This window comes from Brachyhypopomus gauderio, chromosome 2 (assembly GCF_052324685.1).
Source record: "Brachyhypopomus gauderio isolate BG-103 chromosome 2, BGAUD_0.2, whole genome shotgun sequence".
In the NCBI taxonomy this organism is placed as follows: Eukaryota; Metazoa; Chordata; class Actinopteri; order Gymnotiformes; family Hypopomidae; genus Brachyhypopomus; species Brachyhypopomus gauderio.
In genome coordinates, this window is record NC_135212.1 from 44,632,475 (window position 1) to 44,659,177 (window position 26,703).

At 42.0% G+C, this 26,703-nt stretch overlaps 1 protein-coding gene across 1 annotated transcript in view; it reads right to left on the reverse strand.

Moving 5' to 3' along the window:
• Window positions 1-225: 225 nt before the first annotated feature.
• lmtk2 (lemur tyrosine kinase 2) overlaps window positions 226-26,703 on the reverse strand; it is a 29,790-nt gene continuing 3,312 nt past the window's right edge. Inside the window, exons 2-14 of the mRNA XM_076996831.1 lie at window positions 16,689-16,816; window positions 16,347-16,497; window positions 14,929-15,005; window positions 14,028-14,146; window positions 13,583-13,670; window positions 9,345-9,475; window positions 8,192-8,276; window positions 7,930-8,051; window positions 6,451-6,600; window positions 3,362-6,329; window positions 3,131-3,263; window positions 2,724-2,963; window positions 226-2,536 (exon numbers count right to left, since the gene is read on the reverse strand). Coding sequence (XP_076852946.1) covers window positions 2,508-2,536; window positions 2,724-2,963; window positions 3,131-3,263; window positions 3,362-6,329; window positions 6,451-6,600; window positions 7,930-8,051; window positions 8,192-8,276; window positions 9,345-9,475; window positions 13,583-13,670; window positions 14,028-14,146; window positions 14,929-15,005; window positions 16,347-16,497; window positions 16,689-16,816 — 4,421 coding nt within the window. The 3' untranslated portion in view covers window positions 226-2,507. The remainder of the gene's footprint in view (window positions 2,537-2,723; window positions 2,964-3,130; window positions 3,264-3,361; window positions 6,330-6,450; window positions 6,601-7,929; window positions 8,052-8,191; window positions 8,277-9,344; window positions 9,476-13,582; window positions 13,671-14,027; window positions 14,147-14,928; window positions 15,006-16,346; window positions 16,498-16,688; window positions 16,817-26,703) is intronic.

The window sequence follows — 26,703 nt, forward strand, 5'->3', positions numbered from 1 at the left end:
CACTTTTTCCTTAATAGATACAGCAGCATAATATGCTGTTAATAAGTGCAGTGTTTTCTGCATGGATATGATTTCCTAAAGTGTTTCTTTCAACATGTATGATTTCTCTGTTTTCTCAGTAAATAAATGTAAACAAGCACTAGAATTTTTTTTCCTGAGCCAAAAACATTTCTACTGTTATACTGTTTGCAATCAAGTGTCCAGATAAATCAAATGAACATGTAATGTGTTCATAAGATCCGTGAAACAGGTAATTTTTCATTTATTTCAATAATAAACAGTGGAATTATTTATAAACAATTCATTCAATTTCACTAAGCATGATCAATATGAAGTAAAAATATCACCATTTTTAAAATTTACAAGATACAAGGACATGACCTGCATTTTTTTCAATTCTTTTACTTCAACCTTGTCACTTTATCATTTTTAAACCATGATATGTTGCGTTTTAGCTTTAAATTACAAAAATTATACCTTACCCCTAGAACTTACATCATTCCCAATTTACAGACAAAAATTTTAACATTTATATACATTGGTACAATTCAACATTAAGTTACACTTTCAAGATGTGCAAGATTAAGCAAATGTATACACTGTAGAATAAAATCAGTGTTTTGTTTTCTTTTTTTAAATAAAATTCTAAGATCAACTAAAAGAGTGCTGGTAGTACAAATATTGAACTCATCTAAAACACAGAGCCTACTGTACTGAATTACAAGGAAAAGTCTATGCACCTGATACATTTACCCCAATCTGGAGATAAACACCAACTTCATGGTTTCCACAATTAAGACCAAAAAAAACCTAAACCAAAAACTTCATGGTTGAATTGAGCAAAAGTATTCAAAGACATCAAAACCTCATCTTGTCAATTCTGTAGCTTACTCTGTAGCTTACGTTGTAGCGTTCTGTAGCGTTGATTTCAAAGCTATGTACATACTAAACATATGATACGTTAACTTTCAAACAAAGGGAACCTCTCTATTAAGCTGTGATTGGTTCATAAAAAATGTCTTAATCCATGTGCTGATTAAAAATTAGAGAACTATGCTGAAATTGTTATTGTCTGCTCTTTAGTGTTATTGTGACACCACTAACAAAAATTATTTGTGTTTCCTATCTAAAGCCACCATTAAAAGTGTTTTTAAAGTTTTAGGCCTGCAAACAACCATTCAAACACATCATAGCTTTCTTCCTTGAATGTCAATTTCATGACTGCTATGGTATTTCATGCTACATTCTAGATAAAGGTGATATGGATGAAAATCCAGACAGTGATGATATATAAAAATAAGCAACATTATAACAAACATGAAATTTAATTATAATACATAAGACAAAACTTTTTACCAGCTGCTCAATGAATTTCCACCACCTTGTTCATTTTGGTTAATTTGCTAAAAAAAAAAAAGGCTTAAAACAAAAAGAAAATTATAAAATGGTCCAAGATAGTCTGAATAGTTTAAATATGTAATTTTCATTTAATGTACTTCAAATGCACTCATGCAAATGCATGAATGTCAGCAAATGTTTGCAAATCACAAAACCGCCATCATGTTTCACCACCGAAGCTCCAATTTTTTTTTTTAATTATGGTTCCGTATCACGGTACCACAGACTTGTGATCTACTGTTCAGCATTACCACACTGTGATGAAGCGTAAAGAGGTTAGTTCACTGACCAGCGAATGATGTGCTCCGCAGAGGAGTGCAGGATGTCTCGGACAACGTAAAGGGCCTAATCGACACACATTCACAAAACCCTAGAAGAAACTTACCCAATTGAATTAACTGAGATCCTGGGCCAGGCTATTTAGCCCCCAAGACGACCCCCCCCCCAAATCTCTACGGTCTCTGTCTGTATAAAATATATATTTGTTGATATCCTATTAGAGTCATTGCCCAGTGTACTTTTAACACTGTGTGCACTGGGGCATAATAATACAACTGTTGCTCCAATTTTGATTCTAGATTTTCCACTCAGTAAAAAACAGTGTTTCAATGTAAAAAAGCAAGTACAGTATGATGTGAATTGCACAGCTGTGTAGGTACCTAGTGGCTGATCAATGATCTACGAAGTCCTCCATCTTACTGAGATGAGTTTCAGCTACGTTGTTCAAAGATGAATAACAGAAAGAGACAAAGAAGCATGAACAAAGAACAGACAAATACGTAGCAGGACAATTTAGAAGCAATTTAAAGACCTAAAGCATGTGAAGCAATACAGATTCCTTCAAATTGCACAAATTGCTTCAGCATGAAAAACAAATTCAGTTCATGGACACCGAGGTCTGAAAGAAATGTTTGTGATCTGCTGAGCAAAGTATAGTAAGGGAAGAAAAGCACAGGTTGACACCAGTGGTCTACTCTGGGCAGTTTTCCTCTGCGCCGTCTCCTCAACGAAGTAGCAATGCTGCCTGAGAAGCAATCATAGCCTTCATAGACTTAAGTTCCTCCAACACATACAAAAATGTGTCCTTTAGCCCAAATGCTTGTCAGTTTTTAGTCCTTTTCTCCATCTTCACTGCTTCCTAAGCAAGACAAACAGAAGGCAAGTCATGAGCAATGAAAAACACAAAATAATGCATTCTGACTATTTGTAGCACATACGTCAAACCCAATGTGCATTTCTCACAGTTTCCTACAGCACTAATGATCAGGAGGCCCAACCGTGTACTGTCTACGGTGTGCTGTGTGCTACGGGGGCGAGCGCTTCACCTCCTTGTTCGATGTCGGAGTCAGTGAGGTGGGTGAGGGAAAAACTGGCGATGTTTGCGGAGGAGATGGAGAAGCGGGAGAAGGTGGAGGGGCTGCTCCAACTCGGCTCCGAGGAGCGGCTTGCGGGGTTTGGCGACAAGAACCGCGAGTCTCCCGGAGCCCTGCCGGCAGGGTCACCACCTGCTTTGGAGGCGAAGGAGGGCTCTGGAGAGAAGTCATCGTCCCACTCAAAGGCGCCACCTGTAGGCCAACATCATTTTTTGCGTTTACATTTTTTTTACGTTAACGACGCATTCTTCAGAAAGCATAAAATGGACATCATGAGGACGTGTGTGTAAGACACACTGTCCTCAGCTATTGTATTTGAGGGTTGAGATGTTTGGAGATGAGCAACACTGCTGCATTACCCTCTTCATCTGTTGAGCTTTCCGAGTTGGTAAATCTGTTCAGGTAGCTGGAAGAGACCACTGGACTGCTAAACTCAGACACTTGGCTGTTGGAACCCAACAAATGGTCACCAAGTTCTTTTGTAGGGGTGTCCTGTGTTGAAAGGTTTTATTAGGGTAAGATATTTTTACTAAAACTCTTAAAATGTCCTCTGCACACAAGCTGTGCTATGAATGCTAAGGCAATTATACCTGATCAAAGAGGTAAACGGTGACATCGTCAAAGAAAGACACTGTTCTCCTGCTCTCTGCGTTACCGTTCCCTCCTGCAGTGGATTGTGCAGAGTGGAGTGTCTTGGATTTCAGCAGGCTTTTGAGGCCGCAGGCATCACTGTTGTCTGACAATATAACGGGCACGGGGTGCACAACGTCGTCCTCGCTTTCAGAGCCGGAGCTGTGCGGTCTGTAAATGCGTATGTCGTCGTCGGAGTCATCGCTGTTCTCGTCCTCCTCATCAGCCTCCATCCCGTCTTCCGCCTCGCCCACCACCACTGCGCCATCCAGTTTTCCAAGGTACCGGCCTTCCATATCTGGTTCTTTTTTCTTTGGGCCCTCTCCGGCATAAGTCCTGGTTAGCTTTGCGTGAACCACAGTATCCGCTGAAGACTGTGTTGAGGTAGAGCATGTTGCTTCAGGAACTTCTGGCACTGGACTGGAATGGGTTTGATCAATTAAAAGATCTGAAAACATCTCTAACCTCTCTTCTTTCTTAGAGTAATCAACATCCGCTGGATTTTCTGTTTCACAATCCACCTCTGAGGTGAGAATCAACTCTGGCAAACAAGTCCCTTTAATCAGAGTTAAATCAGCAACAGTTAATTCAGCTGTAGAACCAAAGTGTTCCTGTTTGCCACTTGTTACAGACTCAACAACCTTCTCTTCAACATCTGGAAGAAATAAAACCTCGGCTGTTGACGCCAATACTGGAACCTCTGCAGATGTGGACTCTTGGTTCAAGACGTCTCCTGTCGATGGTACTGGATCGTCACTCTTCTTATCCAGTTCCTCATTATCAGAAAAGTAAGCAGAGTCTCTGTAGGTACCAACAACTAGCTCGCCAATTTCATGGTGGTGACCATCACCATCATCCTGAACATCAGGTACACTGTCCACTTCGGATACAACAATTTCTGGAGTGGAGAGTGTTATAGAAGGAGGCTCCCCTGCAGTGCTGTTTTCCTTCCTGTGTGAAACCTCATTGACACCTGGCTGAGAATTCCACTCAGGTGACTCAAGGTTCTCCGTTTCATATCCACTGTCAGCGGTTTTGTAAGGTGGTTGGAGTTTATGAACGACTGTAGTGTCCAGGGATTCCACGTGTCCCACCTCCCTACGGATGTCCAATGAATCCAAGGAATCGGGTGTCTCGGCTGAATTCTCAATAGTTGGTAAAGTGGACGAGACGCTGTCCTCCAGAAGACTGTCCTGACTAATCTGGTCCAAACATGAGTCTGAAATTAACAGTGGGGACTTCTCCTGAGACACAAAGTTGTCCAGCAAGGATTCTTCTTGACTCAAGACTTCGAGCAACAAAGGATCTTCAATGTCCCTATTCTTATCTCCATTCTCAAGCACATCACTCAAGGGTTCACTATTTGTAAAACCTTCTGTTAGGTCACCATCTACTTCATCCGTGGATTTACTTACAGGGGAAGAGGTCTTGATTTTCGGCTCAAAAGACTCATGAATTTCTGCATACCGCCCATTGTCCTTAGAAGCAGGGAGGCTTCCTTCGAGACTAGAGATATTGGCATCTGTACACAAAACATCTGTGGTGGCACTTTCAACTATTAGCTGATGACTTCCAGCCTTATTAACAACCTCAGCACTCGCAGAGGTAGACTTGGAAGTAGAATTAATCCAACCTTTTGAGAAATCTAACTGAGCACTTTCCTCACGGGAAGAGCCATTTATATCTGGCAGCTGGTTGCTACAGGTTTCATCTGTTGACAATGTATCTGAAGGCACCAGTGTTTTGCTTACTTTTAAAGGTGACAAAAAATCTTCTAAAATAGGATTTACCAAGTCCAAGAATTCATCTCGAAGCTGTGCGGAATTTACTACAGACTTTGAGGGGTCATCAGACACATTCGGTCTGCTTGAGGAATTCGCACCATCAAAAACAATTACTGATAAATCTGTTTCCTGGATGTCTTTTGATTCTGACAAACCATGACACTCTTTCATTAAGCTGTTGTCTTTGAGGAACAAGAAGTTATCAACAAGTTTCTCTGTGTTAAGAAGTTTCATTACGTCATCTGTCGGATGAGCAGCTTGTTCAACGCCTAAAAACGAAGTGGTCAGACCTTCACTCTGCTCTGCACCCTTGGAGTCACCATGAAATGAACCACCGCCTATTTGTAAATTAATCTCAGGAAGCTCCAAGAAACCACTTCTGAAAGAATGAGAGTCCTCAAATTTTGAATCGCTCTCGCTGAAAATGTTTGTATGGCAAGGACTCTCGTGGTCACTTGAAGACCACACGTGGCTGTCCTGAAGGTAAGAGTCTTTAGAGTCTATGCTCTGATGGAAAAAATCTGCATCTGTGCTAGACTCATCTAAACGAATATCCTGCAAGACAACATACTGCTCCTGGTCTGATGCAGAGGCTCCCTCAGCACCATGACTGTCCACGACTCCGATGTCACTCTCATCCTGTTCCTCCAACTGGATGTAGTACTCATTCCCAGAGTTGGGCTCTCGAGAGTCAAACACTGGCAAAGTCCCCGGGACTCTCTGGGCCACCGCCTCACCTCCAGTCTCTGGGAAGTGCGTCTGAATGTCCTTCCGTGGCACGGGGAAGAACATGCTGTGGTAGTTCACCGTGGTGTCCATGGAAGAGCGATTGTGGCTGTCATAGTGGTCGTGTTTGGCCGCCTCCCACACGTACTCAAAACTGAGACCACGGCTCGTCTCGGTCACCGTGAGCACCTCGTCCGGTTCTCGCCCGTCGTCAAACTGCTCGAGGATGGGGAAGGAGGAATGGCTGCCGGTGGCCTGCCGGGCGGTGGGATTAGGCTTGAGGGAGCTCCAGCGCTGCTCAAAGTCATCCTCTATTTCTTTTTGGCCTTGCATGCGGAGATAGGTGAGCAGGCGGTGAACTTCCTCGGCTGTGGCCCTTTTGTCTGCGGGTAGCCAGCAAAACTGCAGTAACTCGTACCTATAAACGCAAAAAATTTATTGAAGATTTCAAACCCTAATTTTCAAATCTACTAAAGCATGGTATGTTTCATAAAGAAAGTTTTACAGGATGCATTTAGAGACTGCCATTACAGACTCACCATCTTTCTGAGTAAGGTAGATCTAGTTGAGGCTTGAGGAGTTTAATTTGTTGATCTCTGACGACATGGTGGAGGACCTCTCTATCTGACAGGTGGGTATAGGGTTGCTTCCCTCTCTCAAACAGCTCCCACAAGGTCACACCCAGTGCCCTAAAAACACACAAATCTCTCCTTACCAAACTTTCATTGGCCATTTTATATTGTTGTCTAATAAGTACAGGCATTTCTGAAAAAAATTTAAACATTAAAAATGTTTTGTTCTATTATGTATGCACTAGGGCTGCCATGATTAGTCGACTAGTCACGATTATGTCGACTGTTAAAATAGTCGACAACTAATTTAATAGTCGATGCGTCGTGTTTTTTTTTTCTCCATACTGCTGCGGTCGCGTCTGCCTTTCTGTCCCTAACGCACATGCGCAGTAGTGGAAACCGAGGTAGACAGTGGACGACATCCCAGGACATTATACAGACTGGTATCATGGCTACCCGGCTACGGAACTCAAAAGTGTGGGATCATTTTCCGTAACCGGGTTCCGAAACGCGTGCAATATCTGCAAGGCAGAACTTTCCTTCCACGGCAGCACAACCGCGATGTACGAGCACCTGAAGCATGTTGTGGCTTATTGTGACAATGATGAAGAGGGACCATCATCTCTGTAATCTAAATCGCTAGTTAGCTGCTAACGTTACCGTAAACAGAGCGTTAACTTTGTACTTACTTATCGTGGTAACTGTAAAAGTTAACATTAGTGATGGCGATTTGTTTCATTAGCCTTAGCACGCATTCGTGTGTTTTCTGTAACGTCAGTGAGACCAAAACTTTATTTTTGTGAATAATTCCTTAGTTTCAGGTACCTACCTAATTTGATTTATATGTAGCTACGTTTGATGCCAGAGACAAATGAAAGAAAGAAAAACCTAAAAAAAAAATTCTTTTTAATGTATTTATTTTTGCGTTGTTTAAGCCAGTGCCTTATACTTATTTTAATAATTGTTGCAACAAGTTGCATATTTCATTAAAGGTTTAATGAACTATGATCTTAATTGTTTTTATTTTTAGCTGAAATCTAATGATGATTATATAATAGCAGTTGCATTCTAGTGTGATAAGCTGTATGTTTTATATTTAATTAACGCACAATCCGATTAGTCGACTAATCATAAAAATTAATCGGTGATTAGTCGACTATAAAAATAATCGTTTGTGGCAGCCCTAGTATGCACTAACAGTTCTTGAAGAAAGAGACACTCATCATGCAAACATATTAGCTTGGTTTTCTCAGAGAGCGGACATGCCATATTCAATGCATGCCATCCTGAACTTGGAATAATAGCAAATGCAAAGCAAAATCCTTTTACTTCATTTAGCTGTAAAAGTTTGTGGCTTTAAAAGCAGAAGGCAAATACAGAACCACCATGCAGAGCTTTGCACAAGAATGTCGATCTGAACAATACCTTTGTACCTTTGATACTCACCATACATTGCTGGGTTTAGTCTGCTCTGATGTTATCACACCTCCATGCAGCTCTCCAACCAGCTCTGGGGCGAGCCAGCGCAAAGCTATGCACTGGTCCTCCTCTGTTGTGATGTAATCCTCCTGAGTTACATGAAAAATAACATCAAAATTATCTACCGCCATTTCACGCCAGACACGATTCCCGCACTTCATGTTGCTTACCTGATCAAGCATCAGGTTTAAATGCCAAAACAAGACAAGAACTCAAAACATGAACTCACTTTAAACCTTGTGGGGCCAATGCCATAGTCTCCTATTTTGACCGTCAGATCTGTTGTAAGATAGCAGTTCCTCAATGCCAAATCACTGTTAAGGGCAGAGCAAAAACAAGACATAAATTGGTGTTATATGGAGCACACGATAAGCCGCACTGATGAGTCAAGGGCCCAGAGGCTTATAATGAACCGACGGCATCATAAGACCGTGTCAAATATCTACGTCAAATACTTTAACTCTTATACTGATTAGCATTGTAACACTGACAAACACTCCGGAAAAGTGTCACTCTTCGAAAATCATCCGACCAGAACAGCGCAGGCGAGAAGACTTTAGGTTATGGGGAATTGTGTAAATGTAACTTGCACTGATGAAATTAAGGCTAGCCTATTAGTGCTGAACACACACGTGGGGTTTTCCGGCAGAGTCTACGAAGGCAGAAGCCGCATTAGAAGCAGTGCAACTCGGGGTGGTGGTGAGACTCGTGTTGCAGTAAATCAACGGTGCGGTCCAAAAGGTGCAACACTTCATGATGGCCATTATTACACAGTACACAACATGTGTGACTTCTTCCCCTCAAGTCCCCTCCCTACTCCTTCAGGCTCGAAATATGAAAGGGATCATGTTACACTCCAAGCTCAGCATCATCATATCTGTGCGCCGAAGGACAGTCGACACCCAGCAATCCACGGGAGCTAGAGCCATGTAATTAGAGCGCTCACGGTGTATCCCGGGCATGTGAAATGGTGCGGACACAGCCGCGTGAGGCAAGACACCCTAGACAGGCCCCGCCTCACTTCCACTGGACACCCGTCTGGGTAAAACTGAAAAACGAACCGGCGCCTTTTACAGGAGAAGATCGGGGACAGAAAGATGAAGAAGAGAACACTGCAGGGATTGCCATGGTAGTGGGCAAACAGCTGCAAACATGTCTGCGTGGCATTATTAATCTTGTGCCATGATGCTTCTTTGATGATGTGTGGTGTCAGAGCAAACACAGGGGTCATTTATCATGTGTATAAGAAATATAAGGGCAACCTCCCAGTCACAATGACTGAATACACACCTGAGGACTTTCTATTTCTAACTTCTTCAATTGTATGTTAATGCAGAGCAGAAACGTGGCGGTGTGTGCGTGGGCTGGGCAGAGGAGCGAACCTGTGCAGGAAGTTGTGCTTGTGCAGGTGAGTGAGGCCAGCTGCGATCTCACAGGCCATCTTCTGGAGCTGCAGCAGCTCCCCGCTCCTGTACAGCCAGTCGTGCAACGCCACGTAGCTCCTCAGGTCCCCCTGCACAGCGCAAACCAGACATCACACACACACACACACACACACACACACACACACACACACACACACACACACACACACACACACACACACACACACACACACACACACACACACACACACACACACACACACACACACACACACACAGTCCTGCAGCCGCTTCAAAAGAATAATACAAAATAAAACCCTATGTGGATTTTTCTTTTATCTTTATTGAATACCAAGCAATTACAAAAAAAAAAAAAAAAAAAAAACTTCAGTGGCATAAAATAAAAAGGTTCATATTGTCTGAGTGGTTGATGAGGTATTGGGATTTCGCTATGAAAGCCTTCAAACGGTTTTTCACGGTGTTAGCCACTGAGGGGCAGTGATCTCTCTCTGCACAGCTAGTTTTACAGCCGCCCAGGGACTGGACCAAATAAGGCAAGAGCCGTTTAATGGAGTGTACTACATGCTGTGTCACACCAATTTAAAAATAAAAGAGCAGTGGTCAGACCGGCTAGGAGGCTCAGGGCTTCTCCTGTGGGTCGGGTTTCTGAGCCTGTGGACCAAGCACCAGTTTAGGAGAGGAGAGCAGCCCTGCTGAGATGCCTCTGGGTGCCAGCAGGAAAAGACTCCAGGGACATATCATCGCAGTAGCCCAAATCTTTCTTAACGTTAATTGCAAGCCACTGTATAATCAATTTCTAAATTGTCAGCTTGTAAAAGAATATTTAGAAAATAAATAAATAAACAAAAGAGACATTGAATACACTGCAATACATTTAACTTGGAATAAATCAACCGAATCAAGATGAGAAAAACAAATTCAACATTTTAGCAGCTACAATCCCAAATTACAGCTAGATGAATGTTCTGGATACCATGTCAGTGTTTCAGAAGAACAGTGAGCCGAAGACACTGTACAAATCCAGCCATAGTGGGTAAAGGCTGAGGAAGACTGGCCCTAAAGGAGACTGCAGTTTAGCAGTAGTTCAGGGCCAACACACCCTAATACCAGGCCAAAGAGCCATCTCGGGAATGCAGAGCCTGAGACGCTGCTCACACGGCTACACCCATGTAATGTACGAGGAGCTTTCGGTAAAAGTGTCAAGCCTGTTACTGCGAGAGTGATGGGCAGCTATGTTTATATACCGCAGAGCTCAGCTGTCCTCTGAAGCTGACTGACAGAGCGATTCTGCAACCTGTTCTTACAAGAAGATTATGATTTTCTTATCCTCGTCCCACGCAACACTGTAATACAAAGTGACATTTGGATATGAATGCCCTGAATAAAAAAGAGGTCTCCCAAGGCAAAGCGCTAGTAAAGTTCCTGAGCTGCGGGCGAGACAGGCACCAGCCCGGGATGATGGTTTGAGTGATCACATAATGGACGCAGAAATGGTGTACTGAGTGAAATCCTGTTCTTGTGTCAACAACTCCTCACATGACACTAGTCGACACGAGAGAGCAAACACGTATAGCGTGTTCGGTTAGGGCTCAAGCTCATTACGCCAAAGGTCCACTTACTGCACGTGGTTCGTGTCTAAAGGACGGGGGTCCAGAGACAGATCTACTCCACAATTAGGGATTATACACTGGGAATGTACTCCAATGCAGCATTCAACCAATGTACCTCAAAAGAAAGGGTCACAGTTCTCAGACATTAAAACGCTGAAGCCACGGAGTCCCATGGAATGCAAAATGAACTGATGGATTGTAATGCTGGAGTAATCTTACAGAGGGAGCCATTTCTTTCTTTTTTTTTGTGCTTTTTTTTTGTGAAGATTCGGTGAAGAAATCAAAGTGTGGTAACGTCAGTACATGATGGAGGTTTTCCACGGACCATCCACCTGCTCCCCATTACGACACTCTCCAGCACACTCCCACTGACACTCTCCAGCACACTCCCACTGACACTCTCCAGCACACTCCCACTGACACTCTCCAGCACACTCCCACTGACACTCTCCAGCACACTCCCACTGACACTCTCCAGCACACTCCCACTTTGAGCTGCCTCGGTGCAACACACACACAGCAGCATCCTGAAGACAGCCTTTACAGGACAGACTGTCACTCAGCCAGCCAGCAACTGGCATTCTGTACGTCTGCTCCGATTGCACCCTGTAGCTATATTCCTGTCCAAAATGCACTGTGTAAGGGTTACCATTGGTTACCAGGGATACAGACGGAAAACACCCATCCATCAAACGAGCAGACGCCACAATCACATAAAAATATTTGGGTTTAACGTTCTATTAAAAAAAATCAGTACTGTTCAACCATAACACCTTTACAGGTTTTCAGACTTGAAAGACTTTAGGGATTGTTCAATGAGTTAAAAAAACTTGGAGAGAAAGCTAAGAACTAAACCACAGTAAGTCTCTAATATTCTGCACATTTTAAGCCCCAAGTTCATTTTAACAACTTTATTCATTTACTTACGACATGCCTACTGTAGTAAACATTACTACCATTGCTGAAGATGTTTATTACTAACATCATTTTCTTGTCCTGGGATAAAGAAAGCAAGCAGGAATCACATGAACAAATGTAATACACTAACTTTTATAAAGTATATAATAAGCAAAAAACTCAAATACAAAGTCTCAACTTCCAACGCAATAAAACAACTAACAGGCTCCACAACATCATATCCATAGCTTAAAATGCTAGCACCTGAAATATTAATGAAACATGTATACAACAAGCCATTAAATTAACCAACGCAGTCACTTCTGTCTCTGAAGCTTTCTGATTGCTTTGAGACCAGAGCAGGACGAAATCCAACCCACAACGGCAGCCCGGTGAATGCCTCATCTAAGAGCACAGCCCACATGACGTAACTTGGGTCTACAGTGAGCTCATGCTTACCCCTAGAGGCTGAGTAGGAAGGAGGGGTGTGGGGTGGGGGTGTTGGTGGAGATGGTGGCTGGGTGCCATACACCTGCTCCAACCCAGGAGGACTACAGCCTTCAGGCACCACATATCTTCACCACTGGGCAGGTGCCCTCAGTGCCCTGGTTAACCTCGAGGGGCTAACCCACCAAGGGCTTATGCTGCCTTAATCTCCACTATGGCATCATTCAGCTCCGATCCACAATCCAGGAGAATATTCTGTTTGTTTAATGTGACTGTATATGGGGAATCTGTCCTAAAGAAAAACATCAATTAGAGAAAGGGGGAAATCTATCTGGAGTAAATGTAAATGTTAAATGGATTGAAATTGTTGATCATAGAAAATAAAACATATTGTGCCAAAGACCATCGCGTTTCTTTTCATAACATGTATAAAACATATACAAATATGATATATATAAACCAAATACAAACACACACTTAAAAAAAGAGCTTGGTAGAACTTATAGTACACATACAAACCTCAACCCTAAGAGTCATCACCCCACTGCTGAATATGCTGAGTTTATCTAACCCACACCCCCCCCCCCCCCCCCCCCCCCTCCCTTGAACACATGGGAGCTGCCATCAATCACCCAGAAACAGACCCAGATAAGATTCGAGATGTGTAAAACCATCAACCCTGACTGGCCAGGAATAAACCAAAATCCATTTCAATTTGGCTGGACTAAACCCAGGAGAGCATTACTTCACAAGACAGCACTGTAATCTTGGCCCAGGTGGGACACATGCGCAAACCACGGGCCGCGTTTCACAGCAACTTGCAAGCAAGGCATTAAAATGCACCAACACAGCAAGACGGCAGAGTGACAGCGGCAGGGAACCGGGCCTGTTGCTTTATTGGGCTACGAGGGAACTGGAGAGCGCCTTGCACTGCTATGCTGCACCTCAGAGCCCCGACGAACGCAGGCAGGGCACCCAAAATAGATCAAGAAAAACAGAGAATAAATCTCGGAGAAAGAAGGAGCACGCTCCCATCAAACACGAGCATCCTTTTGCTCTCACTCGGGCTCGAGGGGCTCAAATTCAGAGACTGGGTGAAGTGTTCAGGACAGTGAAAACCTGCCTGGCAGGAATTTATACATTTTACACACAATCTAGAAATGACATTAAAGAACATAGATTTTCTGTACTGGCAGAATGTAACGAAGAGTTATGTTGAAAGAAAAATTTCAAACAAATGACATCAAAAGTTAAACTTACCAACTCACAGTACTCAAAGACGAGTAAGAAAGGAACAGCCTCGACACACTGACCGAGGCACTGTAGTATGTTTGGGTGCTGAAGGACCCTACAGAGGCAAACATTTGAGACAATCACTGAAATAAAAAATCACTCCCCTTCAATTCATGCTTGTAGTAGTCTGAACCGATACAAATCGTTAGCAAAGCAATGCAATGTCATTGTAAGCAGACAGATGGTGCTACTGACAAGAAGGTAAACGAATCTACTGTGATGGGAGGTTCAAAGGCACCGCAAACAAAAGACTTCTCAAAAAACAACTTTTAAACCCTGGAGCACCACTGCACAAAATGATCCTTAGTTGTGGTAAAAAAAGAAAACTGTAAAACAGTCAGGACTGAGAGATTGTTACTTTGCCAAAAGGTGAAGTGCTGTGAAGGAACATGGTTGTCAGAGAGGGCCTTGCCTGTATGGGTCTCCCTGCTGAAGGAAGTCATTCTGCTCTTTGGAGCTGCCATTGGCTTTCAGCTCTTTGACCACCACTCTGGAGACACTGGGGTCCGAGTAGATCTCACTGAGCAAAACCTGTTCGAGACAAACAAATGGGAGATTAAAAAACACGCACTGTTGCCATGGGCAGTAGCTCACTTACTGCAGAGGAAAGGATAAATGACATTTCCAAACTGGGCTGCCGGGTCTGGCCCAAAGGAAGAGCGTGTTTCCTGCAAATCCGGCCCGGCCAGAAGAACACAGGAGGCAACCAGTGCGATCACAGCTCAGGCCGGCAGACCAGGGCAGGAGGAAACTGCTTTGTCACTAGCTCTGCTGTCAGTAAACACCACAGCCAAGTTAGAGACGGCCAGTTCATGTACAATGTCACATTCTCCCACATTCATCGCTGTCTGCTCCATACAGGCTAGGGCACACTGGCAGTGAAGAGATGAGAACAGCATGTCAGCACAGACTATGAAATTCTACACTGGTGGTTTCCCTCTCTGGCAGAGGAGCAGTGCCCGTTTAACTTTAGCTTTCAGACACTGCAATTCAAGAAAATAAACGTGGAGTTTTTTTTTTTTTTTTTTAAACAATTCACATCAACCATGGTCATAAATCTAGTCTCTGAGGGCCTAAATGCGGACCCATGTATGCCTGATCCAATTAAGCTGCGACAGAACCATTATTTATCCACAACGGGGTAATGAAAGTCGTCCGTGATCTACTGCGCTGAACAGGAGCGGGCCGGCATATTCTTCCATGGGAGAACGCACTGTAAACGGGTCTGGGGAGTCTGCGTGGCGTTAGTGCAGAGGTGAGCACAAAGCAGTCTCACGCCCACACCGCCAGGCCTGTAGAGACGACGTCCTCACCTTGCCAAACCAGCCGCTCCCAATCTCCTGTATGTAGCTGAGTGTGTGACGCGCCACCTGTGGGCCGCTCAATCCCTCTGAAATCCAAAGACAAAAACATGAAGACGTGACGTCGATTCCACCCATCCCACGCCTGGCCGGAAGAACAAGGAGCACAGCAAACTGGGAAGATCTGGCAGGTTTCCACACGGAAGTGTGTGCTAATGGTGCATCTTTGATCATACAAATCTTAAAACTTCACTGCTTTTACTTTTATGGCAATTGACAGACACTCTTTTTCTGAGTGAGTTTACAGAAGGAAGTCCTGTAGTGTTTTTTTTTTTTTAGCAGTATGAATATGCTTCAGTAATCAGTACCATAGCCTGGATGTTGCTAGCATCTTGCTTCACAAGATGCATTTTCAGAACTTTTAATGCAATTTGTACATTAATAATATTATTATTATTATTATTATTATTATTATTATACATTATGACTAGTGTCTCAAATACTTTTATTTACTTCAGGAATTATATCACACACCAAAATATGCATCTCTCTCTCCCTCTCCCTAAGGGCGTACTCACACTAGGCACAGTTTGCTGGTTCCGTGCTGGGGCCCGGTTATCCCCCCTCCCCACTCCCCCTCTGGCCTGCACTCACACTGGCTTCATCAAGCCGGCCCGAGCGCGCTCGCACAACACTATGGAGTTCACGATTCTCTTTTTATTGTATTTTTGGAGTCGTTTTGGGAGTGCAGAAACACGGTGCAAGCACAGATTTATCCATCATTTAACACAACGATTGTCTGCTAATCGCTTTGCCGCCATGACTGTTTAATGTGAGCGTCGCATCACTGACGTCATGTTTGAGTTCCAGCGAAATGAACCAATCAGATGAGGCACCAAGCGGGCCCGAGTCCACGCGAATCGTGCCCTGGCCCACCTCTTCAAGCGGGCCCGAGCACGGTTAACTGATCAATTTCTAAATTGGAGCGCTCACACTAGCCAAACGAACCGTGCTTCGGCAGGGAACCGTGCCCGGGCCCGGATCACAGAGCCTAGTGTGAGTACGCCCTAAATGTCAAAATCAGCTATAAGCAAAGTAAACACAGATACAAGTGCAACAATTCTATAATAGTAGTGATTATGTACATAATCTTGAACAACCAAACGCATTGCTGAAAGAAGAGGACAGACCTCATACGACTCCACACTGGGGGAAAAGTCATTCAGTGATCACTCACTGATGTTTAGGGTGGATGAACCATACCACTCTCTGGTGATGAAGGAAAGTTTAGGAGGTTTAACAACTGTGGTGGCATGCAGCACAAATGCACTGAGGAGATGTGAGAGGGTCCCACAGTGAGAGTAGTGACTCAGGACAGACGCAGATGGCAGTGGTCCTCATGAAGACCCCTTAGAGCACACTGGGCTGACCTGCTATCCTGGGCAGTTGGAGGTGTGGGGGTCCAGGCAGAGGGACAGGCGGCACTGCCAGGGTGTACACTTCAGCCGGCGACTGCATGGAAGGAGTGTCTTCTGCCGGAGGGGTAAAGTCGATCTCATCCTCAAAGTTGTCTTCAAACTCCTAATCAGAAATGTTCAAATGTGACTGGAAATGTACTTTGCTGTCAACAACTTCAAATGCCTTGCTAAAAAAAACATTTGCCATTTCACTCAACTGGCCAATAGGTAAAATTATTCTGGGTTGCAGCACTTCTTAAATCCTTAAATACTTCAGCTTTGGGCTGCGTATGAGGACACGGGGGGCCTACTCACCTTAAAGTTGATCTCTTGTTGTTTGCAGCAGGTCATGCAGTTGAACAGCAACACAACAGTCACCACCAGCATACACAGCGACACCACCAACAATAGGTTCAGGGAGAATTCCACCTCGCCCGTTTCCCCTGCAGAAGTAACACAGCATGACGTGAACAGGGTTGCACCAGTGGAAAACTGCAGCTTTATTGCAAGTAAAGCAGTAAAGCAGATATCATGTGCTACCGGTGCGAGATCCAGATCCTTTTGGGCTGCTGATCTTACAATGGGAAACATGAAACCTCACTCAAAACATTAAGGAACAAAGTTGTCGACCAATGGGTCAAGCAACTAATCTGCATTTCGGATAAGGAAATGAACATAAAACTTGTGTGAACCCTCAGAATAAAGACCCTGGCTACAAAAGTACTTTATAATGCCCATCCTCGAGTCTAGCTCAACCCCGATCTAACATATCTTGCTCGAACCAAGATGCTCCTTAAGACCTTGATGGATCGGACATGTTAGATCAGGGTTAGACATAAATCAGGAATGGAATAGAGACATAGGGTGTAAATGTACATATTACAGTCAGGATGTCCACATTGATTTTAAGAGCAAAAGGTATAGAAGTCCCACTTTCTATCCTTTAATTCCAGAGAAACAAATAACAGGGGTTCGCCTCCTCAACGATCTACACTCACACTACAAATGACAACAATACCAATGGACAGAGGACCACAGACTTTATCTAGACCAGGGGTGCCCACACCTTTTCAGCTTGCGAGCTACTTATAAGATGACCAAGTCAAAATGATCTACCTACAATTAAAATGCAAAACAAATGTATTTCTTCTATATTATCATTATTTTTTATTATTATTATTACTACAATTTAATATTGTGTACTCTTTCTTTCCTTTTAGGATAAATAAGGTATTTTATTTATTTATATTTATTTTAAAGTATCGCTAATTGTAGCAAGAAACACTCGCAGTCCGCAATATCCTTCCAAGTTGCTGGGTCAAATCCTTGGCCTTTTTCAGGGGGCGGAGCAGAAAGTGAATCGGGTGGTAGGACAAAGTTGTAAATCAAAGAAGAAAGTGCTCAATTTCATTTAGCACATGCAAGCAGCAGGCACGACAGAGAAATCTTTTCAAACCAACGTGTGTTGTGCCAAATTCTGAGTCCCCTCGTTTGCACACACATAAAGACGCTAGAGATGATATTAGGGAGTTACAGTGACTAACTTAGTTCATTGAGCACTCTAGTTTTGTCCTAACTAGATATTTAGACATAATACCGCTGTAATACTGTGATGTCATGGTCAGAGGTGAACTTCAGTATAGCCAGTGTGTATTTTATTTAAAATAATTAACACCCTTGAGCCAGTGTGGTTTTAGGCATAGCCTAGATAATGCCATGCCGTTTGCTGTGTTGGATAATTAAAGTCTAGCTCTTATTTATGCATAGAAACATAAATCGACAATATAATCAGCGTCTTTATGCATGGATAAATGAGGGGAGTCGGAATTCGACAACACCGGCTGAAAGCTAAAACTGTCGCACATGAAATGCTACAGGCACCGTTCAGAAACTGATCAGTTCAGTTAAATGTACAGTGAGTCCCCGCTTAACGAGGAGGTTAGAGACTGAAAAGTCCGTCGTAAAGCAGCTTTCGTCGTTAAGCGTGACCCTATATTTAGATACGCTTTGATCGTAAATACAGTATAGAAAAAATGAACAATGTTCTCGCGCATGCGTACAGCGTGAGAAAGTGCGATCGCGTTGCCGAGATGGGCTGTGGTGGAGGCTCCGCTGCCTCAGCTCATCATACACAACACTCCACAATACTCCACTATGCTGCCAATGCGCGCACCGTGCAAAATGTAAAAAAGTCTATCGTAACTCCGCTCCGTCGTTAACCAGATCCGTCACTAAGCGGGGACTCACTGTATTCAGTTCAATAGATATATGTGGCTTATAGTCCGGTGCGGCTTATACAACATTTTGATTTTTTTTCCTCTCTTTTTGTCATTCAACTTTTTAATGTCATGCGATCTACCCACACTTCCTTCTCGATCGACTAGTAGATCGCGATCGACGTACTGGGCACCTCTGATCTAGACACACCAACCACATGTTAAATGCATAAATGTAAGTGTTGAAATCTAGAAAGCCAGAATATAATTTCCTGTTGTTATAATCACACATCGTCATTTGTTGATGGTATATGAACCACAGACAAAAATGCAAAAGACAACAAAACCCCAGTGCATGTAAACCATAAGCAAAAAGGATAAATGCAAAACACAGGTAGGTGGTTAAACCAATGGCTCAATTTACAAGTTTAATTTTCCATTGACATTCTCTGTACTAGAAACACAGGAAAACAACTCGTAGCCTATAACCTGTATAACCTATTCACTAATATACACAAAAAGTAGCCCAACTATTAAAATTTGTTTAAAATATGTGCAAGAGTATATTAAAAATTATTCTAAATTTTCTTAGCTGAGTCAGTCAGCACACACACCCCGTCTTAATTGATCTAATTAAAATACACGCATTTGAGGGATCTCTCAATCCCTCAAGGTCTTCGTTTTTTTGCCTCTGATCCTGATCAGAGTACTTGGAAATCCATGGACAATGCCTGCTTTACACACCCTGTGTATGCTAGCATCCGTGATGCTGCTCTGAGAAGGCAGATACCCATACACAGCCAGTGTTGTCTAGCTCAAGTGTACAATCTCCAGATCATCTGTTGCATTTTTCATCATCTTGGCATTGTTATGGCTATATAGTTTATGTGATCTGGTGCTTTCTTATGACGCCTAGTATGGCAGTGTCTGAAAAGTAGCTATAGGGTCAAGAGGGAACAATGTACCATTTCTCCAAACACTCCAGATGGCAACAAAACTTACATTACCTATTACAGACACTTGCTGGTCAGAGCAATAGATTCACCTAAGCTCTTATTTTTCATGCGTTGCCACTTAATGTTGTTTGGGTGGAACAGCCAGATATTTTCCCTATTGGTACTTGTAGTCCCTCACTACAAGTTTTGTTTTTACATAATTAGTTTTACTGGTTGTTTTGAAAACACCTATGTTGCTGCTTTCGTGTGTGCCGTTCTTCATATTAAAATTTAAAATATTTCATAATACTACATGTGAGCCCTGGACACCATTCATCACTACATCCAGTTGTAGGTGTCACGTGACTACAGTTGCATAAATTACACTGTCACAAAAGGAATGTCAACAAAAAGCTTAGGCATGGATCATATTTAAAATAGCCAAGCCTGATTCATTACAACGTGCTGGGATCAGCTCTGATAATGATATTTCAAGACCATATCAGGACATTTATTATTTTTGCAATACACGTTGCATAGACAACTTAAAATAGCCAAACTACAGGCAAAAATGCAATTGACATCAGTAACATGTAATAAACTCATTCATCAGCAAACAATACCAATTCTTACACTCTGAAAGTAAATGTTTAGTTTATTTTAAAGAGCCAACGACCCCTTTTCAAGATGCAGTAGTTGAAGCTTTTGAAATGAAAAAGTTGAAGAATGCAAACTTGGTGGCTAAGGAGAGTGAACACAGGTGGCAGGCACACACAAGGCTGGTAGAGACAGGGACTAGAGGATTTGTAGCACATCACTGCTTGTCTGCAACATCACTGCTTGTGCAATTTGGCCTTAGAGGTCATACATTTAGGCTTGCAGGAATTATCAGAAGTATCGGATGGGAGATGCACCATAAGGGTCGAGTGGCTGAGGTTATCGTGTCACTGCGTAATGTGGTAGATTAAGACTGAAGTAGTGACACTGAGCATGCATTAAAGGTGCCTGTGGCTTTATTCACCAGATGGGTCTGCCAGTGTTGGGGAATTCTTGATGACAAAATCCATGTGGGACTTGTGACCTTGATTACGCATTAATGGTGCCAGTGGAGCTGGTCATGGCATTAGTCACTGGGGAAGCAAACATACATTTTACAGGCTGTGTGTGTGCACTATTGACATAGTGCATAAAGCACATGGAACCTGTGGCACTAAGCTGGGTGTCACCTGGGCTGTGTATGGCTTTAGTCACCAGGGAGATCAGTTTGGGTTTATGTCTAGACATGCGGCCTGGTGTAAAGGTGAGCTTGGTGGGGGTGGGGTTGGGAGGCAGGAGCTCACTGCTGGGCCTACTGGAGGTGTTGTGGTGCTGTAATACAATACGCTCAATTTTACACATATAGTACATGGATATGGTAAATATAAGATTGGTAAATATAATAAGATTATTAAATTATAATAATCTTAGATCTTACTATACAAGAAACCTTTCTTTATGAGACTAATATTTTTTCCTTTCGTTGCCATACAGAATCTTACTTAGTGGAATTATATTTATTGCATTGGTCATCGCTTGCTTGGTCCTCAGTGTGTACGCACACGAGCGCACACACAGAGCTCAGTTTGGCCGCCTCACTCACTGACTCATGAAATTTACACTATAACTCCTCTGCATTTTTTTTCCATTACTGACTGCAACTGTAATTCCAAATTAGCTTAGCGTTGAGCTTCTCATTTTGTGAATCTCCATAGTAAATGACCATTCTACCCACTACACAACCAAACCAGACACCAGGCGAGCAGACAGAGGGTCCATCTGAACAAATACCTCTCCAGTCTGCACCTGCTTCTGCTTAAAACAACTATACCATCACCATCACAATCCAGTATAACTAATAATGCATGGATGGAGCTATGGAGTTACCATACTTTAAAGGCTGGATTAATAAATAAATCACTGTTATAATGAATGCTGTTTATTTAAATGCAGGTAAACCATCCCCCCACCCACACACACACGGTTATTAAAACGACACGATACAAAGTCCAGCCATCACATGTACGTAGGTATCTGCATTTGAACATAATAGCTTTAATCATTTAAAACTCCTCAGCTGTGTATAAACTTTGCTCAGACTGTTGTCATGTGACATGCTCAAACTAACCCGTGGCACTGCTGGGCCACTTCCAGGCCGGATTTGTGATCAGATGCGTCTACTCGTTCTCCCGATATTCAAACCAGACACGAACCAAAGTGTGAGACTTGATATCAAATTGGTGCCATCACTATGGGAACACTTCTGATTCTCAATAAACATCATGTTTTCATGCCTCCTTCAAATGCCTTTATTCGTTCTCCTTTTATTATTATTATTATAAAAGACCAAAAATAAATTTAAAGTACAACAGAGAAAAGAAAAAGCAAAAATACAAATTTGTCTTTTCATTTTGAGCCACGTCATTGACTTCTCAGCTACTTACACCTGGACAGATCAGTTCACAGTGAGTAAAAGGCTATAAAAATGTTCATAAATATTCATAGAGCAATGACTGCACTCATGCACGTATCAATAAGTGTGCCATAACTTCATACTGTACATAGCAATGGATCTGCCCCAAAATGCCAAGAGAATGGCAGCCTACCTACATGCTGAGTGAAATGAAAGCCATAAGGAAGTAGTGTCTGTTCTGAAAATTTAATGAGAAGGAATTAAAGATTCAGAAGCGGTCAGTGGCCTGATAGCGCTGCACTCAATTCAAGTGTTCAAGACAACCTTATAGAGCAGACATCCGTGTTCCCATGTTCAAGATTTGTCAAGGCAGGACGGACGCCGACAGCAACAGGATTGAGAACAATAACGTCAACTAACCACTGACTGGGCCCGAAACAGGAACATCACAGTCTCAATCACACAGGATGAGACCGTTTATCACAAACCAACACAAGAATAATATGACCGCACCAAATAGGGGTCACAAGCCGATCACATGGTAAAAGGTCAGAACTGTTTATTGTTGAGTGGTCTTCAAAAAAATAAATAAATAAAGTATTCATAAAACATCTAAGAATAAATCCGCAGTTACACAATAACACCTTGTTTGCAGATCATAAAAGTGGCGTCTTTGTAGCTGATTAACTACTCTGGTTGACATTCTCCCAACCACAATGCTCTGAAACATGTCAAACAGAACCACCCATTTCAATCCCCTTTTAAGAACTATGTTTTTTCCAAGTTGCTGGGAAGCCACTGGTATTCTGTGTAATCATTTTATAGCATACCAAGCACTCTACAGGCTAACTGGCCAGCAGGCGTGCAGGCTTGACTGGCATATCATCAATTACTTCCTGTACTTGTGTGAGTACAGTCTTGCCTATAGTAAGACACAAAATAGCATGCACCACCCAGTTTGGATTCAGGATATGTACACAGAGAAAGGAAAAAAACAAAGGAAACAGACATCTCCCCTTCAACAACATTAGTGTGTAAAATTCTTAAAAATGTCAGCAATAGCCCGCCATGCTAAACAACACGGCACATTGTTGCCCCAATCTCCTTATAAGAATCACAAGTGTAGACTACACGAGATTGTTAAGAATCTGAAGGCAAACTATTTGAATAGTTCTTGAGCCAATAAGGCAAGACGCCATAACTTTATTATACCTGCATATTGGCAGAACTCACCAGACATCAGGGGCCTAATTTCTAAATCAAATCTCTAAAATGGGCATAGGTGATGGTCTAAAAAGTCCTCTTAGCCAGTTCATGTTCATGATCATTGGCAAGAAAATCTAACTGGTCTTTAAAAACACTTTTGCACCCTGTAAGATTGTAAGAATGCCAAAGATGCCAGTGTGTCGTAGAGAAGACAGCATTTACTCCTTTTTATAAATTGTTTCCAACCGTTTGTAATCTGTAATTATTCACAACTATTACCAACCCATTAACAAGTTACAATTTAATTTGGGAAGGATATTAACAAATTGTACACTGCAAATAGCCACCTGGAGCGATAAATATCAATCCTTTGAAAGAGGGTAATTAACTGGCCTATCCAAATAAATCAATAAACACATCAGACAAAAACATTGTTTAGGCTTTTCATGAACGACTAGCTAATATGCAGTAATTATGGAGCAACATGATTTAATATGGACTATTATGTGGGAGGACTGATTTGCACATTTCCCCTACTTACTCTGAGGTATCATCAATTCATAAATATTGTGTAGAACCCTAACCCATGGGCCAAAGCTTCAGTACATATATGCCCAATTACCCTCCAAGTACTTATTTATAAATCCCAGCTTCTGTGCAGGAAGTTCAGACCTGATTTTGTATGTATGCACCCTTATAAATAAATGATCCATTATAAATGAAGTCATACTAAAACATGTTTTGTACTTCTGATCTCAGAGCAAGGTGCGGATGAGACACTGTTGAGTCAATGAAATTGAATGCAAAAAAACAAAAACAAAACAACAAAGAAACAAATTGGCCTTTGACCTTGAAAAAAACGTGAGAGATATTCTTTTGGAAAGAAGCATGTCACAACGTTTGCACCTTGAATGTGGAGTAATCTCTACTAGACAGCTCTTCAGATGGACACGTTGTTTTGCAAAGTATTCTAATCTTGTACATGACTTTTATGCATGTGACTGGCATTAAATGTTGCGCAGATTCCAGCCGGGTGATGTAGCAACAGACCTTCAACAATTATAGTTTTAAGATCGGCTGGAAGGTTTGCTGCCAGCTCTCGTGTTACTAAGCTTTAAGTTGTTGTCGTAGTTGTAGACACATCCCCATAAACACAAACACGTATATTATCATAACATAAAGTTACTCTTGATGGCACAATGCCCATGTTTCACTGGTGGGCAGATGGCCACCATTAGTATTGTTCAGTATTATTCACATAATGAGAAGAGTGTCTTTGGACCAGCATGATATATAGGAACCAACATATTCAGAAACTAAGTAGTGTGTTTATGAGCAGTGTTGATATGAAACAGATCGGAAATGAACCACTAACAACTCAACAACTCAAAATATGCTAAAGTAAACCTTTAAGGACACAAAGCACAGCTGTGTAAGAAATATTTTATTTACACTTGAAACTGTCCAGTATAAAATATTCAAATACATTAAGTGTAAAAATCAACTCTAAACTCATTTTAGAAGGGTCTGAACATTTTCATGTAACGTCTTCTACCTGGCAGTCTAGTTAATATTAGGAAAAACTGTTGATTACGGAAATATTCTGTGGTGCCCAAGGTTACTGTCACTGGACCATGAATACTGTCACAGCTCAGTGAAGCCTCGGGCAAAACAAGCTAAACAGCAAAGGAACACCAACTGAGTCAGGGCTATTAGTCAGCTGGGAGTGCGTCATACCACCATAATGTGATGAGCAGTGTGGACTGCTGCCCTTGTTAAATTACAACAATCACCCAAGTCATTGTGGAAGTAATTTGTTTTCCTGAAAAAGAACAGCCCTGCTGATTCTTGTAGACAAGGGTCTCAAAATCATAGAAGCAGTAAATACTGCTCTCCACCTCAACTCAACCTAACGGCAAGCAATATGGACAGCCAAAGCTGGTTTAATGTGGAAATGAAATAAATCTCCACTCTCCTTAACCAATTCAAGTTCTGACCTACAGACACAAACCGAAAGTAGCAAAACTAATCAAAATCTACATTTGAGCTGGAGGGTGAGACGTTTCCCCAAAATGAACAATGATCTGACCGTCTTAGATCTGAATTATCTAAGAAATGTTTTCACTTCAAAAGCACAAATATATTTGGTCAAATATAAATACACTTGATCAGGTTTCAAAACACTGTACTGTAGTTACTAAACATGGTAGGATGGTAAATTTCTTAATGCTGTTAGCAAGAGCATCCTAAAATAGTATTAAATATTCTTCGCTGATGCTAATTAGCAGTTACCTAGCATAGCTACTTGAGGACAGCATAAAGAAGCAAAGCAAAGCAATGCTGACACCATTAGTGAAAAGGTTAGCAGAGACATGTTAATGGTTTATAGTTATAACAAACTCATAAAATCTCAGAAGATATTTGTGTAGTGTGAAGGCGAACACCAAGAAACTTCAGGTGCTCCTTTGAGAACAACACCTAAAATGTTATATGCACTCCTTACAATAACACAATAAATTATTATCTGGCAAAACTGTATTTTGAAAACTATCAGGAAAAAAAAACATGTGATCGAGGCAGACTACCTATGAATACTGTGAAGTTATATGAGCTTCAGTACTTGTTTTTGGACAAGACGTTGCCACCATAGAGTAAATCATTTACCACTCTTGATAAGAATGAAATACATTATGTAATGCATTACTGTATAGAGCGTTGTGTGTGACACGGAAGAGGTTATAAGTTTCCCCAATGGTCCTCAGACTGCATCTTACAAGCCCCAAGTTACACTTTGACTCAGCATTGTGCCTTTTTGAATGTTTCCAAAATTGTATATGTTTATTTTTACATATCCATTTAAACTGCTGTGAGCAATTCTTTCACCATGTAACATTTCCATCCAAAAAAAACAATGGTGAAGGCAAGAACCAAACATGGTTATGAAGAACACATGTGGAAGAATTTCTCTTCATGCCTGTCCAAAGTGGAAGTAAATCAGTCTGTCTTCTATGTGACAGCACAGGTCACTCAGTTCAAGAGGTCAAAATCACAGAGGCACCACACAACTTGCCATGCTAACTGTGCTCGTGACTTTCCCCCTGGGTCATCAGCTCAGGGCAGGAAATAATCCAAAGATAAAACAGCAAATGAAAGTACAGCAAAATCCTAAAAATGTGAGAAAATATTGCAATAGCATTGGACCAAATTACATATCAAATAATGAAACCATATTCAGATGACTAAGGAATGTCTGGTTTTAGCATATACCACGATTTTCAAAAAAATAAAATAAAAATATCTAAATAAAAAATCTACAGCTATCTGACTCCACGGTCCACAAGGACATCCATTATATCTTGAAATCCTGAAACAACAGTGCAGGGGAAATTGTCATCAGCTGAATGTCTGCCTTATTATTAAAGTCTAGTCATCAGTGACATTCCTCAGTTACCAATTTATAAAAGAGCTACTGACAAACATCTTCAAATCACAAAGAACTGGTCCCTCTCGACAACAGGTCTAGA